Source organism: Caloenas nicobarica, chromosome 18 (assembly GCF_036013445.1).
Source record: "Caloenas nicobarica isolate bCalNic1 chromosome 18, bCalNic1.hap1, whole genome shotgun sequence".
NCBI lineage: Eukaryota > Metazoa > Chordata > Aves > Columbiformes > Columbidae > Caloenas > Caloenas nicobarica.
Window position 1 is genome coordinate 169,914 of NC_088262.1, and position 19,919 is coordinate 189,832.

At 45.4% G+C, this 19,919-nt stretch overlaps 1 protein-coding gene across 1 annotated transcript in view; it reads left to right on the plus strand.

Moving 5' to 3' along the window:
• Positions 1 to 2,184: 2,184 nt before the first annotated feature.
• Positions 2,185 to 19,919, plus strand: part of FASN (fatty acid synthase) — a 36,999-nt gene continuing 19,264 nt past the window's right edge. Inside the window, exons 1-16 of the mRNA XM_065647701.1 lie at positions 2,185 to 2,310; positions 8,104 to 8,250; positions 9,127 to 9,279; positions 10,558 to 10,731; positions 11,590 to 11,790; positions 12,237 to 12,359; positions 13,048 to 13,163; positions 13,400 to 13,534; positions 15,015 to 15,474; positions 15,822 to 16,009; positions 16,750 to 16,939; positions 17,322 to 17,416; positions 17,823 to 17,957; positions 18,255 to 18,458; positions 19,087 to 19,202; positions 19,674 to 19,849. Of these exons, the coding sequence (XP_065503773.1) occupies positions 8,124 to 8,250; positions 9,127 to 9,279; positions 10,558 to 10,731; positions 11,590 to 11,790; positions 12,237 to 12,359; positions 13,048 to 13,163; positions 13,400 to 13,534; positions 15,015 to 15,474; positions 15,822 to 16,009; positions 16,750 to 16,939; positions 17,322 to 17,416; positions 17,823 to 17,957; positions 18,255 to 18,458; positions 19,087 to 19,202; positions 19,674 to 19,849 (2,593 nt within the window). The 5' untranslated portion in view covers positions 2,185 to 2,310; positions 8,104 to 8,123. The remainder of the gene's footprint in view (positions 2,311 to 8,103; positions 8,251 to 9,126; positions 9,280 to 10,557; positions 10,732 to 11,589; positions 11,791 to 12,236; positions 12,360 to 13,047; positions 13,164 to 13,399; positions 13,535 to 15,014; positions 15,475 to 15,821; positions 16,010 to 16,749; positions 16,940 to 17,321; positions 17,417 to 17,822; positions 17,958 to 18,254; positions 18,459 to 19,086; positions 19,203 to 19,673; positions 19,850 to 19,919) is intronic.

Sequence of the window (19,919 nt, forward strand, 5' to 3'; positions counted from 1 at the left end):
TAGCTCAAAGCATAGCGGTTTCTAACAAGTACAGGAATTTTGGCCCAGATCACACCAGCTCTCACTAGTTGTTTCTAGAACACAGTGTGTAAATTCCAAAGTTATTAATAGTTGTAGATTATGATGAAAAATAATTTTCTAAATTTGCGGTTCCATGTTTAATATTGAACGTGGAGATACACAGTGTTTCGGTGCTATGAGATTCTGTGCATTTACAGGTGTTAAACCGAGTGCTGTTAGAAAAAGAGCAGTTTGTTCCACAATCTTAATAACACTACATCTGAGCCTGGAAAACATTACTCTCTATTCTGTACATCACGGATATTAGCTCATGGGCTGTAGACTTCAGAAATGCCTTTGTGTAGGTTTCTTTGCAGGTTTTTTAGGCTTTTTTTGTTTGCTCGAGGTTTTGGGTTTTTTGTGGTTGTTTTGTTCCACCCTCACCCCCCAGTATGTCACCTGGCATGCCTGGTCACGCAGACCTCTTCCCAGAAATGCAACTTTAATTTATTCCGTCTCCCCGAGAAACAGGTTTCCTTAAGGCAGCTGTAGGTAAGGGGAGATGATAGCTCTTGATTGTTCGATTTTGGTTTAGTTGTAATAGGAAAAAAAATGTAGTTCAATCATCGTACATGTGTTTCAGTGTAATTGTAAGAAGATAGCGTAAGTATGCTGATAATTGAGGAACTATGCATAATAACAATAAATAACATATTGCTTGGATCCTGTGTGGGGAAGTTGTGCTGTGTACTAAATACCGGGGGGAAATTCTCATGTATTTCTCTTGTGACCAAAATGTTTTAAAAACTGGGCATTGATTCTTAAAAAAACAGATGAGAAAGAGTGGTGACAAGGTAGAACTGTGGATGGTGTTGAATTGTACAAAGAAAGGAGAGACCATAAAAAAGAGAATTCCAGCCAGTCACTGAGTACTGAAAAGGTAAAACAGAGTAAGTTGCTGATTGTCGTTGTTATCAAAAGGCTAAAAAACTCCTCCAGTACTGAGGGATACGTGGATAAAGGCGCGAGTTCCGCCAGAGGCAGCAGGGGAAGGCGCGGGTGGGAACGGGACCCCCGGACGGGGGAAGCTGCGGGTTTTTCGCATCCCGGGCCCACGTTCTGCCGACCGAAAGGCGAGATGGGTTTTTTTTGTATTGGAGTAGCAGTCATAGGAAATACAGACCGAAAATCAACTCTGTTTACTATTTGGCTTTAATTTAAGGAGTATAAGTTATCGAGAAAGTGGATAAGAAGTGCCTGCACGCAGAGCGATCTTCCGCTTCTCCGCCATTTGGGAGCGCGGGTGTACTCGGCCGCGCCGGGGAGCGACCCTCTGGCCCCCGCCTCCGGACCGCCTGCTGCCGCCGGTCCCGGCGGCGCGACAGGCCCGAGCACGGGGCAGCGCATCCCCGTCCGGCGTGCTCGCTGCCCTGTGGTAACCCCGGGACCGCGCTTCGCCGGGGTGAACGACCGGAGAGCGCCGGGTGCCGCTCGCTCCGCCGGCGGCCCCGCCGTCCCCTCAGCCGTCGCCACATCGCCCTATCGCCTAGCAACACCCACGGGCCCCGCGATTGGCAGGGCCGCGCCCCTGCCCACACGCTCCCGCCTCCGGATTGGCTGCGGCACGGGGTTGCGCGCCCAGCCCGGCGTCCCTTTGTGCGCCGCGGGCGCGCGCGGGCGCTCCGCAGCCCGGTCCCGCCCGGTCCCGCCTGGCGCGGCGCCCGCCGAGCGTCCGCGTGTCTCGCTGGGCCACGGTGCCGGCGCGGCAGTAGTCCCCCAGTGAAGCGAGCACACCTGCGGGGCGGCGGGAGGGGGACACGAGCAGGCCCTCGCCCGCGGTGGGTCGGCGCTGGCTCACCCGCGGCCAGGCCGGCCCGGAGCCGGGCGTCCCCCGCAGCGCCGGCCTCCAGTACGGGGCGGGGCTCGAGAGCTTGGCCCGGTGCCGCGGGCACGAGGGCGCGCCTGGGTCCTCCCCGGCCTGGCCCAGGTCCCCTCCTCCCGCGGAGCGGCTCCGGCGGGCAGGGGTTGGCATCACCCCGGGGCCGGCTCGGGGCGGTCCTGCCCCGGCTCTCATTGGACTGCGGCGAGGAGTAAACTGTCAGCCCATGTGGCGTGGCCGCCGGAGGTGGTGGCTGCTTAAATAGCGGTGGGAGCTAGAGGGAGACAGTGAGGCGAGCGCGGAGCATCAGCCGTGCGCAGTCCGGCACCGGCCTCCGCAGCAGCGGCCGAGTCCATCCGCAGAGCCCGCCCCGCAGCAGCCCGGTCCGACGCCAGAGACTTCGCGGCACGAAGCCTCGCACCTCTGTGCAGGTACCGGCACGGCAGCGGGTGCGGCGCGGCGGGGAGAGCGGCAGCCTCCGCTCCCGCCTCCGCGGGCCGCTGCGCCGGGTGGGCGCGCCGAGCAGGCTCCATCTTGCCCTCTGCTCCGTGCGCGTTGCGCCCGCGCCTCGCGGGGCGGGTGGCGAGGGCCCCGCGGGCTCGGCGGCGTCCTGGGACCGGCCCGGGCGACGAGAAGGTTCCGCCGCCCGGTGCCGCGGTCGCCGCGCTCTGTCGTTGCGGGCCGCTGTCCCGTGGCCCTGCGCGGCCGTGCCGAGGAGAATCCCCGGCAGCTCGGCGGCTGGTCACCGAGCCGCAGCCTCCCGCTCCGCCCGGCGAGGCGGCGCGGAGGGCGGCTGAGCGCCTGCATTGTGGAGCTGGCGCTCGGCCATCTTGGCGCCGGGCGGGGACCGCGCCGCCGCGACCCCTCGCCGCCGGGCCGGGCGCGCCCGGGGACGCGGCCGGGGGCACCGCAGCCGTGGCGCCGGCGGCAGGAGCCCTCCTGCCGTTCTCCCGGCCCCACGGCGGCTCCGCGGGTGGCGACGGGCCGCGCCCGGCGCGGGATGCGCGGCCCCGGCGGCCCCGCGCTGCCGCAGCCCGCGGTCCCGGGCGGCCCCTGCGCCGGGCAGGCTGCTCTGTCCGGGCAGCGGTGCCGGCGCGGCGGCCGGGCGCTGGCGCGGCCGGCTGAGGGAGCGCGTAGAGGAGGGGATTAAGCGCTGGCTGTTGCGAAAGGCGACTTGTCAGTAGGTAGGAGGAAACCACCTCAAAAAAGGTGCCGCATATGCTGCAAAACATTATTTTTTTTCACTTCGGTATAAACCAATAGCCCGCATCAAATAACCCGTCGATCATACACAAGTCTGGATTTGATGATGTGATTCTGTCTGGAATGTGATTATCATCTTCTCTCCTCTGCTGTTTTTGCGTCTATTTGGTTTTTACTCCACGTTCCTTCCCTGGCATAGGGCCTTTTGAGATAATGAATGCATATTTCCCTAGCTAAGGGCTTTTTTTGGGTGCTTAAATTGAAACGGGCGGTATTAAAGCTGGTTATGTTAACTTGCATACTCCTTCAGAGGGCAGTGTTGGGGGCTTTGGAGCGCGTCTTGTATTAAAAAAATGAAGAGAAAAGCCTGAAGCCACACAAAAAAAGGGTTCATCTTCTCCTGCAGCCTCTGTGCTTCTCGAAACAAACTGAAAATAATGGTACAATGTGAAAAGCTGCGTTTAGTGCATGAATTCGGAGGATGAGGGCCGTATGTGGAGGGCAGTTATGAACAGATACTTTATAAACGTGGTATAATGATACTGGGGACTTAAATACTTGTACAAATCAATTCTGACCATTTGGGAATCAACAGAGCTGTGTTGAGACCATAAGCAAAATCTAACCTACTTTTCTCAAATAACAGCTCTGAACCAGATTATGTTTCCTGCTAAGTAGTGCATTTTAAATATGAAAACATGACCATTTTTCATTTGTCTTGTGGTCAATGGGACAAATCCAGCCTTGAAACAGAAACAGTTAAGAGGTCTCTGTTAAATCAAAGCTATAGAACGCAAATTGATGGTATCCAAGTGCTTTCAAAAAATGAAAAGCAGCCTGTGTTTCTCTATTTTTGTAAAGGATTTTTGGCGGCAGGCTTTATGGCTCTTCACAAGTGAAGTTCCTACATAATGACAGTTTTAATTACAAATTTTAGAAGTGATAATCAGAGATTAGGAAACCTGGATTATGATGCAGTCATACTGAAAAACTATAAAGCAATCTTTTTGTCACTATCTGTGCTGAAGGAAGCTATGAAGTTATGGATGTTTCACTTTACAACCACGGGAGCGCCACAAAAAAAAAAATCAAGATTTGGACTGCCTAGAGGCAATAGCAGAGATGGATTTGAGGATTCTGCCCCACCGTGATGACAGCCATCAAAATAACAGTGAAATAAATATAAGCAATGTGCTCCCGTCTAGAAAAGAGAACTGTGCATCAGGCAAAAATGAGGTTAGAGTTTTATTTGTTGTTGTTTGCAAACAGAACCAGAAAAGTATTCTCAGCAGTTGGTAAGTCGGGTATGAGTGGGAGAAGAAATCGAATTTTACCTTCACTTTTTAATTTTTCTTGTCTTTCTCTGTCTTTCCCCTCTAAGAGCTTACAAGATTAATGGGCACAGAGATATTTTTGTAGGGAAGCAGTAGATGAAATGATATTTAAAAAACGGTTGCCAGGGATGTTGGAAAATGATGATTAATACTTTTCTTCTTGATTTGTTATTGGTGCTGGATTAGTGAGGTACTGAAAAGCAAATGTTTTAAATGCAGTGGAGAACAGTATTTCAGCCTAAGAGTAAGTTTGATAATAGGGTTAAGCTAATGTGACACCAATAGGTATCCAATGCATAGAGAACAGGGTTAAGAAGCTGTAACGCGGAGAAAGGAACTTGGCATCAATAAACAAACCAACCTTGTCAAGTGGCTCCTGTGGGAGGAAGATAACCAGAGCATGGTATAAAGTGATGAAAGTTGTTACTAGTCAATAATACCGGAAGGGATTGTTAGTTATTACCAGTCACAGACTGAATGAGTCAGCAACATAGTATCATTGCCAAAAAAATATTGTGTAAATCTAGTGAGGTGGTGGTTCATGCTGAACCGAGGCGTCTGTCAGGCAGAAATGTTAGGGGGATGGCGGTGTTCGCTTCTCCCCCCTTTCCCCACAGTTAAAAATGCAAACTGCCTGGGAAGAATTCACTGAATTCCATTAGAGCAAAACCAGGGGGTAAACACAGGAAACCAGATGTGAGATACCTGGTTGGATCTGTTGCTGTTTTGACCTGTTGCATTTGTTCACCTTGCTCATCAAATGTGGTAGGAACAATCTCTTCTGGATATTTGCTGTAGTCCAACCTCCTTTAAAACAGCTGTAGAAATAATTTGCTTTCTTGAACTGTGCCACATCCTATACTTCAAGAACTGACAATGTACTGTGTATAGTCTAAGAAAGATCTACAGAAAAGAAAAAGTCTCTGATATAGCAAAAATAATACAATACACCATTTGAGAGTAAAGTTAAACTCTAAAATAGTCTGCCTGCTTGTTATCTGTCAAGGAAGACCAAAGATGCTGGTAGCTGAAACAGCTGCTTTAATCACTGCTTCATCAGGGATGGCTTAATATTCATTATTTTTTCTCTTCCCACTCTTGTTTTGCACAGCAAGTCATCTCTACTGTCTGCTGCTAAATCCGTAATTCAAGTGTTAGATGCAGGCATTTGGAGCTCTCTGTGTTTGAGTCTAAATCTTTCCAGTTCTTAGTGTACAAAATTCCTTACGTTGTGGCTCTTGCTACCCATTCACCCAGCTAAAATTAACTTTTTGGCTCTTGTTCTTCTACATTTTGATTACTGCAGCATCTTTTTCTCTGCCTTTGACACAGTCTTGCTCAACTACATTTGTAACATGTTGGCAAAATTTGCTTTGTCAATAAATTCTATTACTTCAATGTGTTGGAATAACATTTTGTGAAGATTGGCCATACCTGAATGGAGATTTTGTTGTACTCCAGGGAAAGAGAAGTGGAATGGGAAGGAACAATCCCAGAAGTGACATTTCAGCCCCCTGAAATACAAACTATACTTCTCTCCTTAGAGGTTGTCACCTGAAAAGCCGAGGCATAAAACTGAATCATAATCATATTGCCACCTTGTACATCTAATCTTACGCTTAGGTTGTGAGCTTCAGGCCTGAGATCTGTTCTTTCTCTGCCCCAGTACAGAACTGCTGCATGTACAGCAGGGTTGTGGCCCTTGACTGCATTTCCCAGGTACAGTAGTGACGACAACAATAAAATTGACTTACTAGACTCATGTGAGTGGAAAGATGAACAGGCTTCGCTGCAGAGCAAAGTGGACCGGGCCTGTTACTACCAACTTCAGTTTTGGGGAATGGTTTCTCAGTCAGGGCCTTGTGCATTTGGCCCTTACTTTTTCCCTTTCTAAATTAACAACCGGTACTTCTGTTGTAGGGGTGTTTAGCAGAAAACCGAGAAATCCAAGGTGTCCTTTTGGGAGCACTTGTGTTTCTGCTCCCAGAAGGGATGGACTAGGTGAGGTAATAATCGTCTCTTCTGCTTCAGTGTTGCATGTTGCGTAATTCCAGAGTTACTCCTCAGATCTGCATCAAGATAACTGCTGAAGGAAAGACAAAGGGTGGAAGGAATTGGGCAGCCCCTGTGGTGGTGTGTTCTGGCTGGGCTCACCTCAGCTTGGCCTCCCCGTGCGCAGCCCAGCCTGCTTGGGCTGCAGGAAGCCGTCACCTTCAGCAACGTGGTGTGTGGGTGGAAGCGGGGCCTGTTTCTTGCTCAGGAGCATCAGAAACTCCTGAAAGAGGCTGTAGAACTATGCCTAAATGAAATGTCTTGTGTTGGAAAAACAGCCATGAAGTGCTTACCCAAGAGTACTGATTAGGGGCACTATGGAGAATAATCTATGATGGAAATAAAATTTTCGGTCTTTCCTTCAAAGTTATTAAGACAGACTTTTAGCTGTTTGAATACCCAATTTCCTTTGTGATTTTTTTTTTTTTTTTTTTTTTCCCCCACTTCTTAAAAATCGCACACATTAACTCTAAAGGATATTTTGCCCTTACCAGAAATATTAAAGATGCGCTGTGAATGCTTACTACCTCTTGTTCATGCAACCACGTTTTTATTTATTTTAAGATATAAATTTAAAAAATGACCCATGTATATGGTTTTCCCCCTGCCCCCTCCTTTGACTTGCCTACTTAGGATCTATGAACTACAATTTGAACTTAACTGAAATATCAGGTTAACTTGCCTTCTCTCTGCTTTGTTGTTAATATATTTTCAGTGTAATAGAAAATAAATAAGTGATTGATTCTATGACTGTAGTATGTGAGCTGTCATTCGGTGGTGCGATCTGTGTAGGTATCCTGCCATGCTGTGTTATGCAGTGTGAGGCTTTCTTGTGGTGTTTGAGATTGGGGGCTTAGAATGCAAATTTCTTGAATAGCAAAAGCTTTTCATCCCATCTGGAATCCAGATCTGTTCTGCCAACTCTTATTTTAAAGCACCACTCTCTATCACGTGTACTCAGTTGCCCGTTCCCAGTCCTCTAAACATGTGGCAGTGGAGGGTCTACTTGGGAAACGCTTTAAATGTAAATCTTACTTCTTGGTTTGGGTATTTAAAATGATGCCAAGTCGTAGAGTAATCTTTGTGCTTTTGCGTGGGTTTTCTCCTCTGTGTATGGCGGGTTTTTTTGTTGGGGTTTTTTTGATCTCCAACCAGCTTTCTGATTATTGATTCCTAAGTTAGCATTTAACTTTGGAATCATCGTAGAACTCGTTTTGCTACCTGTAGGTTTGCCTTGTAATTATGTATTTTACTATATGTATTTCATAATTTCTCCACCCACCTCTGCTCCAGCATGTTAATCTTTGTTCTCTGCTGACTTCCCAGGGGCTCTGCATTTGGTACAGCTAGACCTGTTAATTTTCTAGTTGTCGTGTAGAAACTGGTGGTTCTTGGAGCCTGATACTTCTTCAGGATCAGTTTTCTAATTTTCATTGTCCCCATGGGTCTTATGGTCCATTTGATTATTTGGAATTTTTTTTTTTTTTTTAAGTAGAGACTCTATGGGCTGTTCCTGTGTGGGTGTTTCTCCTGCAAATATGCTTGTTTGTCACAACATGTCAGGAGGACAAGAGACACAGATACTCTCCTTTTGTGTGTGAAATCTTACTAGTCTTGCTACTTTGTGGGTCTCAGCAACAGGGAGAAGTTAAGAGATGGAGGACGTGGTGATTGCAGGCATAGCAGGAAAGCTGCCAGAATCAGAGAACTTGGAAGAGTTCTGGGAAAACCTGCTTAATGGAGTTGATATGGTCACAGAGGATGATCGGAGGTGGAAACCAGGTGAGTGCTTATGGTCTCTCCTTTTGGAGCCCAAAGTTCTGAGCATTTTAGAGGAATTATTTTATGAAAGGAAAGAATTTATCCTACGCAAAACCCTATGAGAGCTTCTGAATTATCTTCTGATATATCATCTAGAAATTCAGGAACATAACACTTTTATGAAGGTTTCATGCAATCTACTTTATAATGTCATGTCCCATGCGGTAGTAACTTATAAATATAGCTTACTTCCAAGTAAAAGAACACTCTGACAGAGCAGCCAGGCAACATAAATCCTGTACTTGCTGTTGATAGCTGTGGCAGTGAGACAGCTCTGTAATTTTTCTGGGTTCAGAAGTAGCACAGGGACTCCAGTCTTGCGATTTATGTGTGTGTGGTGGTGCGTTTGTGTGGGGTTTTTTGTTTGGTTGGTTTTTGTTGTGGGTTTGGTTTTTTTTACAATGTCCTTTTCTGTCTGATTGTCTTTCTGAATTGTTTGGCACATGTCTATCCAATTCAAGCTAGTGATTTTCAGAAGTGAAAAGTAGCTTTTGTTTTTCTTAACTGGTGACCGACTGGAACCACCGATTTGAACTCTGTTTATGTGCTTGATAAAACTTGCCAAAGCAAAAATGCTTAAACTGGGTAGATGTCTTTTGCTGCTGTATCTGGGAGAGTCTTAAAAATAACGCTTGTTTTCGTTAATGCAGTATTCTCAAATAAGATTCAGAGAGATGGGTAGGTAGGTATTTATGCAGCGCTCTGGGTGCTGCATCAGGGAAGTGAGGTTTCATGTGTAATCAAGAATCAGCTGTGGTCATTCTGCACTTTGTCTCAGCTGGTAGCTGCTTCAAAACTGATGTATTCTGTGACTCAGTGTTGAATTTTTCTTCTCAGGAATTTATGGACTGCCCAAGAGAAATGGAAAGCTCAAGGACATAAGCAAATTTGATGCATCCTTTTTTGGTGTTCACCCCAAACAAGCTCATACGATGGATCCTCAACTTCGCTTGCTATTGGAAGTTTCTTATGAAGCTATTTTGGATGGAGGTAAGCAGCTGAATGACTGAAGAGGGAGAATTGTGCTGTATTGTCTCTGTGCGGCAGATGCAAACATGCACCTGTGTGATGAGATGAGACCAAAGAACAGGTACAGGGGTTAGAACAAAGCTGTTTTCTCTGGAACTTAAATTAGGAAGTCTATGCTGACAGCTAGCAAATCTCTACCTGCATCATATGGTACAACCAATACAACAGAAACTGTCAACAGTTCTAGAGCCTGTGTGTTGTGGTCTACCCTAATATTTCATAATAGATCCCTTTGTTAAATGTGCATTTTTAGTGCAAAAGGAAGATGACTTTGCTAGAGTTCTCATCCATGGTCTAAAGAATGGCAGATAGCCTGATATTTTCCAGGTTCATGGAATACTTGTGGCATTTGATCTGCTTCTATATAAAGTTTGCCCAGGAAGTGTGCTTTCAGGAATGGGAGACTCTTTCCTCCATCACTGCCAGTGTCTTGAGCTTTTGAGTTACTTACCCACAGAGCTAAAAAGTTTAGTCTTCATGTTAACCAGTTTCATGTCTGAACATAAGAAGCACATGGGGAAAAAGTTGGAACCACCTCACTACTACTGACTTATTAAAATTAACACTTGCTCCTCTGCTGCCGAGCCCCAGTCCAGAGGCTTGAATATTTTGCTTGTCTCCTGGACTCCTGAAGCACACAGAAGAAACAGCGAGAGATTGCTACAAGTTTGACTTGCTATGAGGTTTTTTTCTTTTTTAGGGTGGAATTTTTTCTTGTTGTGATTGTTGGCTTTTGTGCTTAAGAATTTCCCTTTCTGTCCTGTACTCCAGATCTGGGCTTTGTGTGTGGCTAGAGATAGACATGCACATGCTCACATGACATTCCAAGTGCTGTGATTTTTTTTTTTTTTTTTTCTTCCCTTCAATCTGCTGCTTTTCTCTGCGCTGGAAGTCAGCTGTTAGCTTATCTGATCAGTATTTGTGTCTTTCATAGTCTGTACGCTTTTTTTACGCAAGACTCTAGCAATGCCTGGATAAGCTGAAAAGCAGTCTCTGGGCACAGTATGTTCTGGCCAAAAGCCACTACCACAGTTCTGGTGCACTCTGCAGTCGGACTTGTAAGGTCTGAAATTGAAACAGATAAAAGGTAACTATAGGTAAGAGAGCAATGCTGCAGGCCTGCCAGAAAGGGACAGTAAGTAGTATTTCATGAACTGCTGTCAGCATACCTGATATCTCCCCAGTTTGCCCCCCATTATAAGTTTGTCTGCTGTAATCTGCCTTCCAATATCCTCATAGGTATCAATCCGGCCACTCTCTGTGGCACAGACACAGGTGTATGGGTTGGTGCCAGCGCATCAGAAGCTGGTGAAGCCCTTAGCCAAGATCCAGAAGAGCTTTTGGGATACAGTATGACTGGCTGCCAGCGTTCTATGTTTGCCAACAGGATTTCCTACTTTTATGACTTAACAGGTAAGCGTCTCCAAACTTGTTGATGCTGATCAGCAATTGCTATTTGAGCATGATTGTACCACGGTTTCTGTAGAGGAATGGGATGGATATGATGACGTAGACCCCTTTTTGGATGAGAAGGTAGCATGCAACTATTGTAAGGAGGCAATATGAGAAGCAGAAAACTTAGATGTGTGATAAGACTCATTGTAAGGCTTTGTTAACTCAGTTGCTGCTAATGGACATAGCTGGTATTCACCTGAAAGATTATGATGCCTGGAGGCCTTCATAAGAAGGCCTAGTTTCTTTCTGGCCTTTAGACTGCTCTTTGGTATCAAGCTATGTAGAAGTCAGCTAGCTCAGAGACAAACTGACTGGAACAATTGACTCTTTTTGAGTAAAGTGAGAGAGCCACCAAAATGATATGTTTGAAGATGTAGACACAACTTGAACCGAGCGTAGCATTGAAGAGAATGGAGGGATGAGAATTGCCCTGAAGAGCAGCAGAGAACAGAGATAATGGGTAGCACCAGGAAGGGGAAGGGATTTTTATTGATGGAAATGGGGAAATGGATGAGACCTGCCTGTGAAGCTACAGTATCTCTTTTCAATGGAGACAGAGATGGGGGGAAAAAAAAATCCAAACTCTTTGCAATTTTTTTCCACCTTTTTAATCCCTTTTTACTCAGTAAGCAGGCAGAGATGGTGATTCTTGTCTCCCATTGTATCAGGATTACTTGCTGTGTTCTGAGGCAACTCTCGTTTAACTTTTTTTTTTTATTAGCTTTCTCTTGTCATCCCATTCTGTAGTCTTTGGATAGCAACTGTAGGAAATAAACAGTAAAAACCAGCTTTTTTGTTTTCCCTTTGTTCCCTAAGGACCAAGCATAACTATTGATACGGCCTGCTCCTCTAGTCTTGTTGCTATGGAAAATGCTTATAAGGCAATTCGTCATGGACGGTGCAGTGCAGCCCTGGTAGGAGGGGTCAGCGTTTTGCTGAAACCCAACACTTCTGTGCAGTTCATGAAACTGGGTATGCTTAGCCCTGATGGTGCCTGCAAGGCTTTTGATGCTTCAGGTAAGGCATTAGTACAAAAGGTCATCATGGTGTATGGAAGGAACTTATTGTGGAGTCTGTGACCACATACTCTTCTATTACAGCAAAGAGCTCGCCTCGTAGTTGTTTGTGGTTGCACTGTTTGGGATATACCCTGGACCTGATCTGTGTTGTGTGCTCCATTGAACCTGGAAAACTGCATGCGGGGAGGAAACTCTATGGTTCTTTCCTCAGACACTGGGGACAGGGAAATAGCTGTCTCTCGATAGAAACTTATATCATCATTTGTGATAAGCAGTGAGCCTTTCTAGGACATTTTTTCCTTTTATAAAAAACGGATGTTGTACTTTCAAAGCAATCTATTGTGAGTGGTAGCTCAGGAATGAGGTGATCTTACTGCATGGTATTTTGCAACTTTTTTCAAACCAGAGCAGAATTAGTGACGCTTTCTTCTCTCTCTGTCTCAGGAAATGGATATTGTCGCTCTGAAGCTGTTGTTGTCATTCTTTTGACCAAGAGATCTATGGCTAAGCGGATCTATGCCACAATAGTCAATGCTGGAAGTAACACTGATGGCTTTAAGGAGCAAGGTAGGCCTTCAGCCTCCGAACAGTGATATACCTACAGAACTGTTCAGTGCAGAGTCTTTGTCATCAAAAACAGGCTGCTGTGAGGTTCTTCTTTTGATGTGTGAAGGCTTTTTATTGTTGTTTTGGTTTGTATTTTTTTCTTTTTCTGTGTTGGTAATACAAAGTTCAGGACCCTATTTTGTAAAGAAGTTGAAGGAGATAAGTGGTGCTTTCTACTCTCCAAATAACAGGAATGTCCTGTTGCTAGTTTAGCCTTCCTCAGGACATCTCTGCAGGAACTTCTACGCTTATGGTAGAAATGTAGGTGGTGTTACGACTGTAAAGCTCTTTCCCTACTGCCGTCCCATGTCTCCATAATTGGAGAGTGCGAGAAACCAAGTTCACATGTTCTGCCTGATCTAGACACCTCCTACTATTCTGTTAGGCAGTATCTTTCCACACTAATCTACCTCATTGTTTTAGGTCCATTTCTGGTTCCTCTGCCCTTCTTCAAAAGAGCTTGAGAGGCTTGTTGTGTTTGGTGCTAAGGACACTGGTGTAAATCCTGAAAAAGTCACACTCTGGTTTTGGGGTGTGTGGGGTTTGTTTGTTTGTTTGACCTGGTAGCCCCAAGCAGTTGAAAGGGTACTAAAATCAGAACAGGAAGCATCTGATAGGAGAGAGGAATTGATGGCAATTTTTGCCCTAGGTGTGACATTCCCATCTGGAGAGATGCAGCAGCAGTTGGTCAGCTCTTTGTACAGAGAAAGCGGTATCAAACCTGGAGAAGTGGAGTATGTTGAAGCTCATGGGACAGGCACCAAGGTCAGCATGGCCCCTTCGGGTTTTTCTTCTCCCTTATTTTCTTCCCTTGCACCACTTGCCAGATTTTTTTTTTTTTTTTCCCAAGTGGAATACATTTCGACCTTCTACTGGTTACTAGAATATGCACTGCTTCACCACTTTTAGATTTTGCCCATATACCTTATCTTTCAGATTTCTCTTTTGTGGTGTGTTTTGGAAATGCTAGCTAATAACCATTCTGGTTTTCTTTCTACTAGGTTGGAGATCCACAGGAAGTAAATGGCATTGTAAATGTCTTCTGTCAGTGTGAGAGAGAGCCACTGTTGATTGGATCAACCAAGTCAAACATGGGACATCCAGAGCCTGCTTCTGGGCTTGCTGCATTAGCCAAGGTAACAGATGGCTTGAGAAGGAAAATTGAGGGAGGGACGGGAACACAACAGTGAGTGTGTGGTGTAGTGGTGTTTTGTTGTTGAGTTGTTGGGATTTTTTTCTGTGTGTGTGGTTTCTTTCTTTTTTTTTAATATTTGTTTGTTTTAAGGAAAATTTGCACTGATCCAGGATAAGATGTTCACTGGTAATGAGAACAACTCAGGTGATTCTCATTAATTGTCTACTTCTTGCTTCACCCACAAACACTTTTGAAAGCTCAGGTGGCTATTCTGCAAGCTGGACACAAATGCCCAGGTGGTCCTTCACTGTGTGCACACAAATTACGTGCATGCATGCACACACACGCTTTAGTTTCCCTTTCCTACTGAATTCTACAGGAGCATGATCCAGTTCAGAATAAAGGCTTTGGGATCACTTTGTTGATTATACTTACACTGGACCTTCCAACAGAACCCTGCTGTAAGTCATTTGGGTTTGAGGGGCGTACAAGTAGAGGGATTTAAATGTTTGGAGTAGATGGCAATGACCAAGGAGAAGAGGCAGTGTGGGCTTTCAGTGCCAAAAGAGTAGCTGATCCTTCTGGCTGTTTGTCAGGGATGTATCATCTCTTCCTCTTTTGTGCTGGCAAGAAGCCAGGTGAGTTCTTTGGGATGAGGCTAGTGCATAGTATTGTAGGTGTAGGACAGTGTTCATGAAAATACTTAAGTCACCACAACTTTAAAAATGCTGACTGGAGTTGAAATCGTGCATTTATGCTTGTGGTTCTCCCAGGTAGGCTGCCATGTCTGACGGTCAACTTGGAAGAACAGTTGCCAAACCAGTATCTGTTCATCTGGCTGTTTTAGGAGGATGAAGAAACATACAGAGCACTGAGTGTTTGCAATCGATCTTGTAGTCTGTGATTTGCTGGACTCGTGCCACAGAGGAGCATGGGCTTGTTGTCACGGGCTGTAGAGATGCTGCTGAGAGAAGGGAGCTCTTGCTTTTTTGGCGCAGCTATTTTAACTCTCACGCCATTTCTGTACTTCTCTTTGGCTCTGCTGGTTCCGACCAGTCCGCTGTTCCTTCTTTTTGGATCAAGAAACCAATAAATGGGTGCGAAGCAAGAAGCAATCTCCTTTACCAGTGCTTCAGCTTGGCTGAAGTGGGGAAAGAAGATGTGATATTCTTGGTAGACAGGCTGGGTTTCCAGCAAGACTGTGTGGCTTTCCAGTTAGAAAGGATCTGGAAGCTAAACTTAAAAGTACCACCCTCAGCTTCACTGCTGACTTCCTGCATGGAGTGAAATGTGCCTAGGTGAAGTAGGTACTACCTCAGTGACATCAATAATGTTATTTTCTGAATTGCACCTTTACCCAAACATAGAGAGCTGCTTTAGTGTATGCTACATGGTCATTTACAGTAAAACAATAACAAGAAAATAATGTATGTTACAAGAACATGTGGAGGGCAGAACACTGTGGGTTTTTTTTCTTTCAGGTCATTCTGTCGCTGGAGCATGGGCTGTGGGCCCCAAATCTTCATTTCAATACTCCGAATCCAGATATTCCTGCCTTACAAGATGGCTCTTTGGAGGTCGTTTGTAAACCAACGCCAGTGAAAGGTGGCCTCGTCAGTATCAACTCTTTTGGCTTTGGAGGTGCTAATGCTCATGTCATTCTGAGGCCAAATGAGAACAAACGCCAGCCTCTGGAGACGTGCAAGATGCCAAGACTAGTTCAAATTTGTGGCAGAACCCAGGAAGCTGTGGAAATACTAATTCAAGAGGGCAGAAAACATGGAGGATGCAGTCCATTTGTAAGCCTGCTCAACGATATCTCCACAGTTCCTGTATCCTCCATGCCCTACAGGGGCTACACACTAGTTGGCACTGAGAGTGACATAAGAGAGGTTCAGCAAGTTCAAGCGTCTGGTCGTCCACTCTGGTACATCTGCTCAGGTAAGTATGCAGCAGTGGGTCCAGGCCTCTGCATTCCTCTCTAGATCTGGGGCTTGAGCAATTGGATTCTGTGCTCTAATATTGTTTTCCTCTCTAGCATGAAGAAATATCTTGTGGCCCTGTGGTATGTCTAGGAGACTTGTGTTTCCCGCGTTTTATCTAATTCTCCAACTTCGCTGTCTGATAGCAAAGTCCAGAAAAATAAAAAGCAGTGCCTAATTTAGAGGATGTTAGAAATGCATGTTTTGCTCTTAGACAAAACTCTTTCACTGCCGGAGCAAGTGTGTGATGCCCGCTCCTTTTATGGAGCATTACTAAAGCTCGCTTTCTCCTTGTCTGTCCTGCAGGCATGGGGACACAGTGGAAAGGTATGGGCCTGAGCCTCATGAAGTTGGATTTGTTTCACCAGTCTATATTGCGCTCAGACGAGGCTTTGAAGACCACAGGCCTAAAGGTCTCAGACCTGCTTCTGCAAGCAGATGAGAACACTTTTGATGACACTGTCCACGCATTTGTTGGACTAGCTGCTATTCAGGTAAGACGCACATGACTGGTGGAGGAGTTCATGGACTCAGTCCCCATAAGCGTGCTCTGCTAGTGTGTCAGGCTGGTAACACTGTATACCAATTAATGGAAGCTTGTTTTGTTTAATCAGCAAATGGCAGCTGTTAGAAACATCCCTCTGATGGGAGAGAGTGTGTTGTACCCTTGACAGTTTTGGGCTCTGCTGCTTGCAAGATGCTTGCACAAATACTGATCTAAACTGATTTGTGTGTGTATATCTGTGTATGTGGGGCAGTTTGTCCTTTTAAGAGACTAAGGAATGTCTTAAGTTTTATGTAAATGCTTGTGCCAAGGAACAAGGTTCCATGGAATGCCATCTAAAACTTGTTTTGGAAACTAACTAAACGATGCTAAATGAAGTCTCTTTTAATTCCGAGTGTCAATGTGGGATTCATTGTTCTTAACGAACTGGAGGTGGAGCTCTTAAAGTGATCTGGAAAGCTGATCTTGCATATAACTTTGTACAGACATGCTTTTGGCAAACTCCTGTTGTTGGAAATGGCTTCTTAGTGGAACGCTACCTAGTGGTGAGGCCCAAACAATACTGGAGTCAAATAACAGTTCTTGGGACTGTTTTGAAATGAGGCTGGAGCTACAGTTGGGAGGGGGCAAAAGGCATTTTTGTAAGGTACTCAGTTACTGCTGTGTGGCTTTGAGGCCTGACACCTGCTTACTCTGGCATGGAATCACTAATCCTACTTTTCCTTCCAGATTGCCCAGATTGATATGCTGAAGGCTGCAGGTCTGCAGCCTGATGGGATTTTGGGCCACTCAGTGGGAGAACTAGCTTGTGGCTATGCAGATAACTCCTTAACTCATGAAGAAGCCATTCTTGCCGCTTACTGGCGGGGACGATGCGTTAAAGAGGCCAAATTGCCCCCAGGAGGAATGGCCGCTGTTGGTAGGTATACTCTTACCAAAAGAATGATACAAGTACACCTGATCTCTGCTGTATGGCATTGGGATAAAATTGGGCTCTGAAATGTGTTGGTGGAGACAATCATGTCTAGAATTTTGGCTACTGTTGCCTGTTTTTCTTCTGATGTAGAACAGATTGTTAAATATCAAAGTTGTTATAATGGTAGTGAGCCCTGAGATAAATATCCTTAGCTTTTGCAGAATCACTTCTGGGGAAAGGGAGGATGTCCATCTTTCTTTTAGGAATCCTTCCTGGTTTTGCAAAATGCTGTATTAAGTGCAGTGATTGTGCAGTGAAGATTGCCTCCTCTTATGAGGCTCAGTGCTAGAAACACTTGTGTTCTCCTGAGGTCTTCCTTCTGCAGGTCTGACATGGGAAGAATGTAAGCAGCGCTGTCCTCCAAACGTGGTACCAGCCTGTCACAACTCTGAAGATACTGTCACTGTTTCGGGGCCTCTGGTGAGCAAGGAACTGATGTGATGCATCCCAGTCTTGTTATTTGGACCCGTGAAGTTCTGGTTTGAAGAAAGCATGAAGCTGAGTTAAAGCTCAGCTGCTTGCAAAGGAGAGCTGGATTAAAGTGGTGGAAGGGAACATGGTGCTTTGTATAAACTTAGATGTTCTGTGAGAGGAAGTGGTATTAGTGCCTCAGTAAGCTACTAGTAAAAGATCTCTTATGCTGAATACTCTTATAGCTGTGGGCGTGAGTGACAAAATAAGACTGAGAAGGGCACTAACCTCATTCCAGATATGGCTCTTCTTAAGTGGCAGGTGATGAAGGGCACGGGGCGGGTACAGTGACTCGTACAGATCCCAAATACATTGTGAGCTGTTCTTTTTAGTTCACTTATGTTCTTCTTCTTAGGACTCCGTGAATGAGTTTGTAACCAAACTGAAAAAGGATGGTGTGTTTGCAAAGGAGGTGCGCAGTGCTGGAGTTGCATTTCATTCCTACTACATGGCATCTATTGCACCAACGCTGCTCAGTGCCTTGAAAAAGGTAACGTTGGCGAAGTATGGCTCGCATGGCTTACACTTGGACACCTGGATTTGGGTATAGGTGATGCTGAGCTTAAGGGAGTTCCTTTCTTTAGGAGGAGAAGGAAGTCTCTTGAAGAGCATGCGGGCCTCTGTGAGACCTAAGTTTTGAAGTCCTATGGTCTCATTCAGAAGGACGCCCTGAGCAATTGAGCTGAGAATAATGGCCTGCAAAAAGGAGGGACTGTTCGCTTTTGCCTGTCTTACGGTTATTTGTGGCATGTAACTCTTCCTCCTGTCCTTCCTTGTCTGTCTGTAGGTCATTCCACACCCTAAACCTCGTTCAGCACGATGGATCAGCACATCTATCCCTGAATCTCAGTGGCAGAGTGATCTGGCTAGGAATTCCTCTGCAGAGTATCATGTGAACAACCTAGTGAATCCAGTGCTGTTCCACGAAGGTCTGAAGCATATTCCAGAGAATGCTGTTGTAGTAGAGATTGCTCCACATGCTCTTTTACAGGTATTGTTTGATTGTGTCAGTATGCTACTATATTGCTGCTGCAGGAGGGGATTGAGGGTCTGAGGACTAGGGGAGCGCTGCTTCCCCCCTTCAGTTCCAAGAACCCTCCAGTACGTATTAGTCTCTCCCAGTTTTAACATTTTCTTGATTTTTTTTTTTTTTAATTTTTATTTTTTATTTTTATATATTTTTTTTCTTTTGCTTGGTTTGGACTCTTTGGGGGCATGGGGGGCAGGTGTATGTTAATATTAAAAAAAAAAAATCCTAACACTCTTCCGCTTCCCGTGCAGACATTAACATTGTTGTAGCTGGGGGAGTCGATGTGTGTGCATGCGTGGGAGGCCTGAGAGGGTGATCTTGTGGGTTTCGAAGTGCAGCTTCTGATTTTACCTGACAATCTGCTTGGGAAAGGGAGATTTGTGTTTTGGCAGAATTTCATGAATAAGATCTAGGTTCTGCTTTACTGGATTTGCAACTTCTTGGGCTACTCTTCCTCTTATCTGTTAAAATGGTATACATTCTAGTACCTACCACAGAAACAGAAGTTATGAGATCTGTAGAGAAAAATTTGGAGACAAAGTAGTAAGTAATGCCTTCTACCAGTAATTTATGGACTCTACTTGACCAGGCTATCTTGAGGAGAACTTTGAAACCAACTTGCACCATTCTACCTTTGATGAAGAAAGAGCATAAAAATAATTTGGAATTCTTCCTAACACAGATTGGAAAGATTCATTTAACTGGGTAAGGTGACTTAAGGGAGGAGGGTGAGTGGGGTATCAGTTAGGAGAGAATTCAAGTCTCTTCTCTAGCATGCGTATCTTCACAAGGATTGAAATACTCCTTCAACAAACCTAAAAAAAAGATAGGGTTCACATCTGTGCTTTATGTATTTAACATGCTCACTTACAACATGTTGCCTTGAGTTAGGGACTGCTTGGGCTGGGAAGGTGCCTTTTAAAGAGAAGTCCCATTCTAGAGGTCTAGGAACCTGGAATTAGCTATTGGAAATAAACTTTACATCTTGTAGATTGTTAGAATTACAAATTTGGCTGCAGTAAGTGTTCATGATACTCCTGAAGAAATCTTAGATATGGAGCTCAAGACCAGTTACTGTCTGACCTCTAAGTGTTATGGTAAATTTTTTCCTTTTTTTTTTTTTTCCCCCTCCCACTTCCTCACCCCACGTTGTCTTGATCCTTTTTATCTTCCTAGGATAAATGTTCTTGGAAATAACTTGTTCCCTCTTGTGGAATACCCTGTCCCAGTGGGAACGCCCCTTATTTCTCCATACATCAAATGGGACCACAGCCAGGACTGGGATGTTCCAAAAGCTGAAGACTTTCCATCAGGTTCCAAAGGCTCTGCATCTGCTTCAGTCTACAATATTGGTGTGTTTGCACATTGGAGTTTTCTGTTTGTTTGTCTCTTTCCTGCTTTATCTCTGTATTTCTTTTGTAA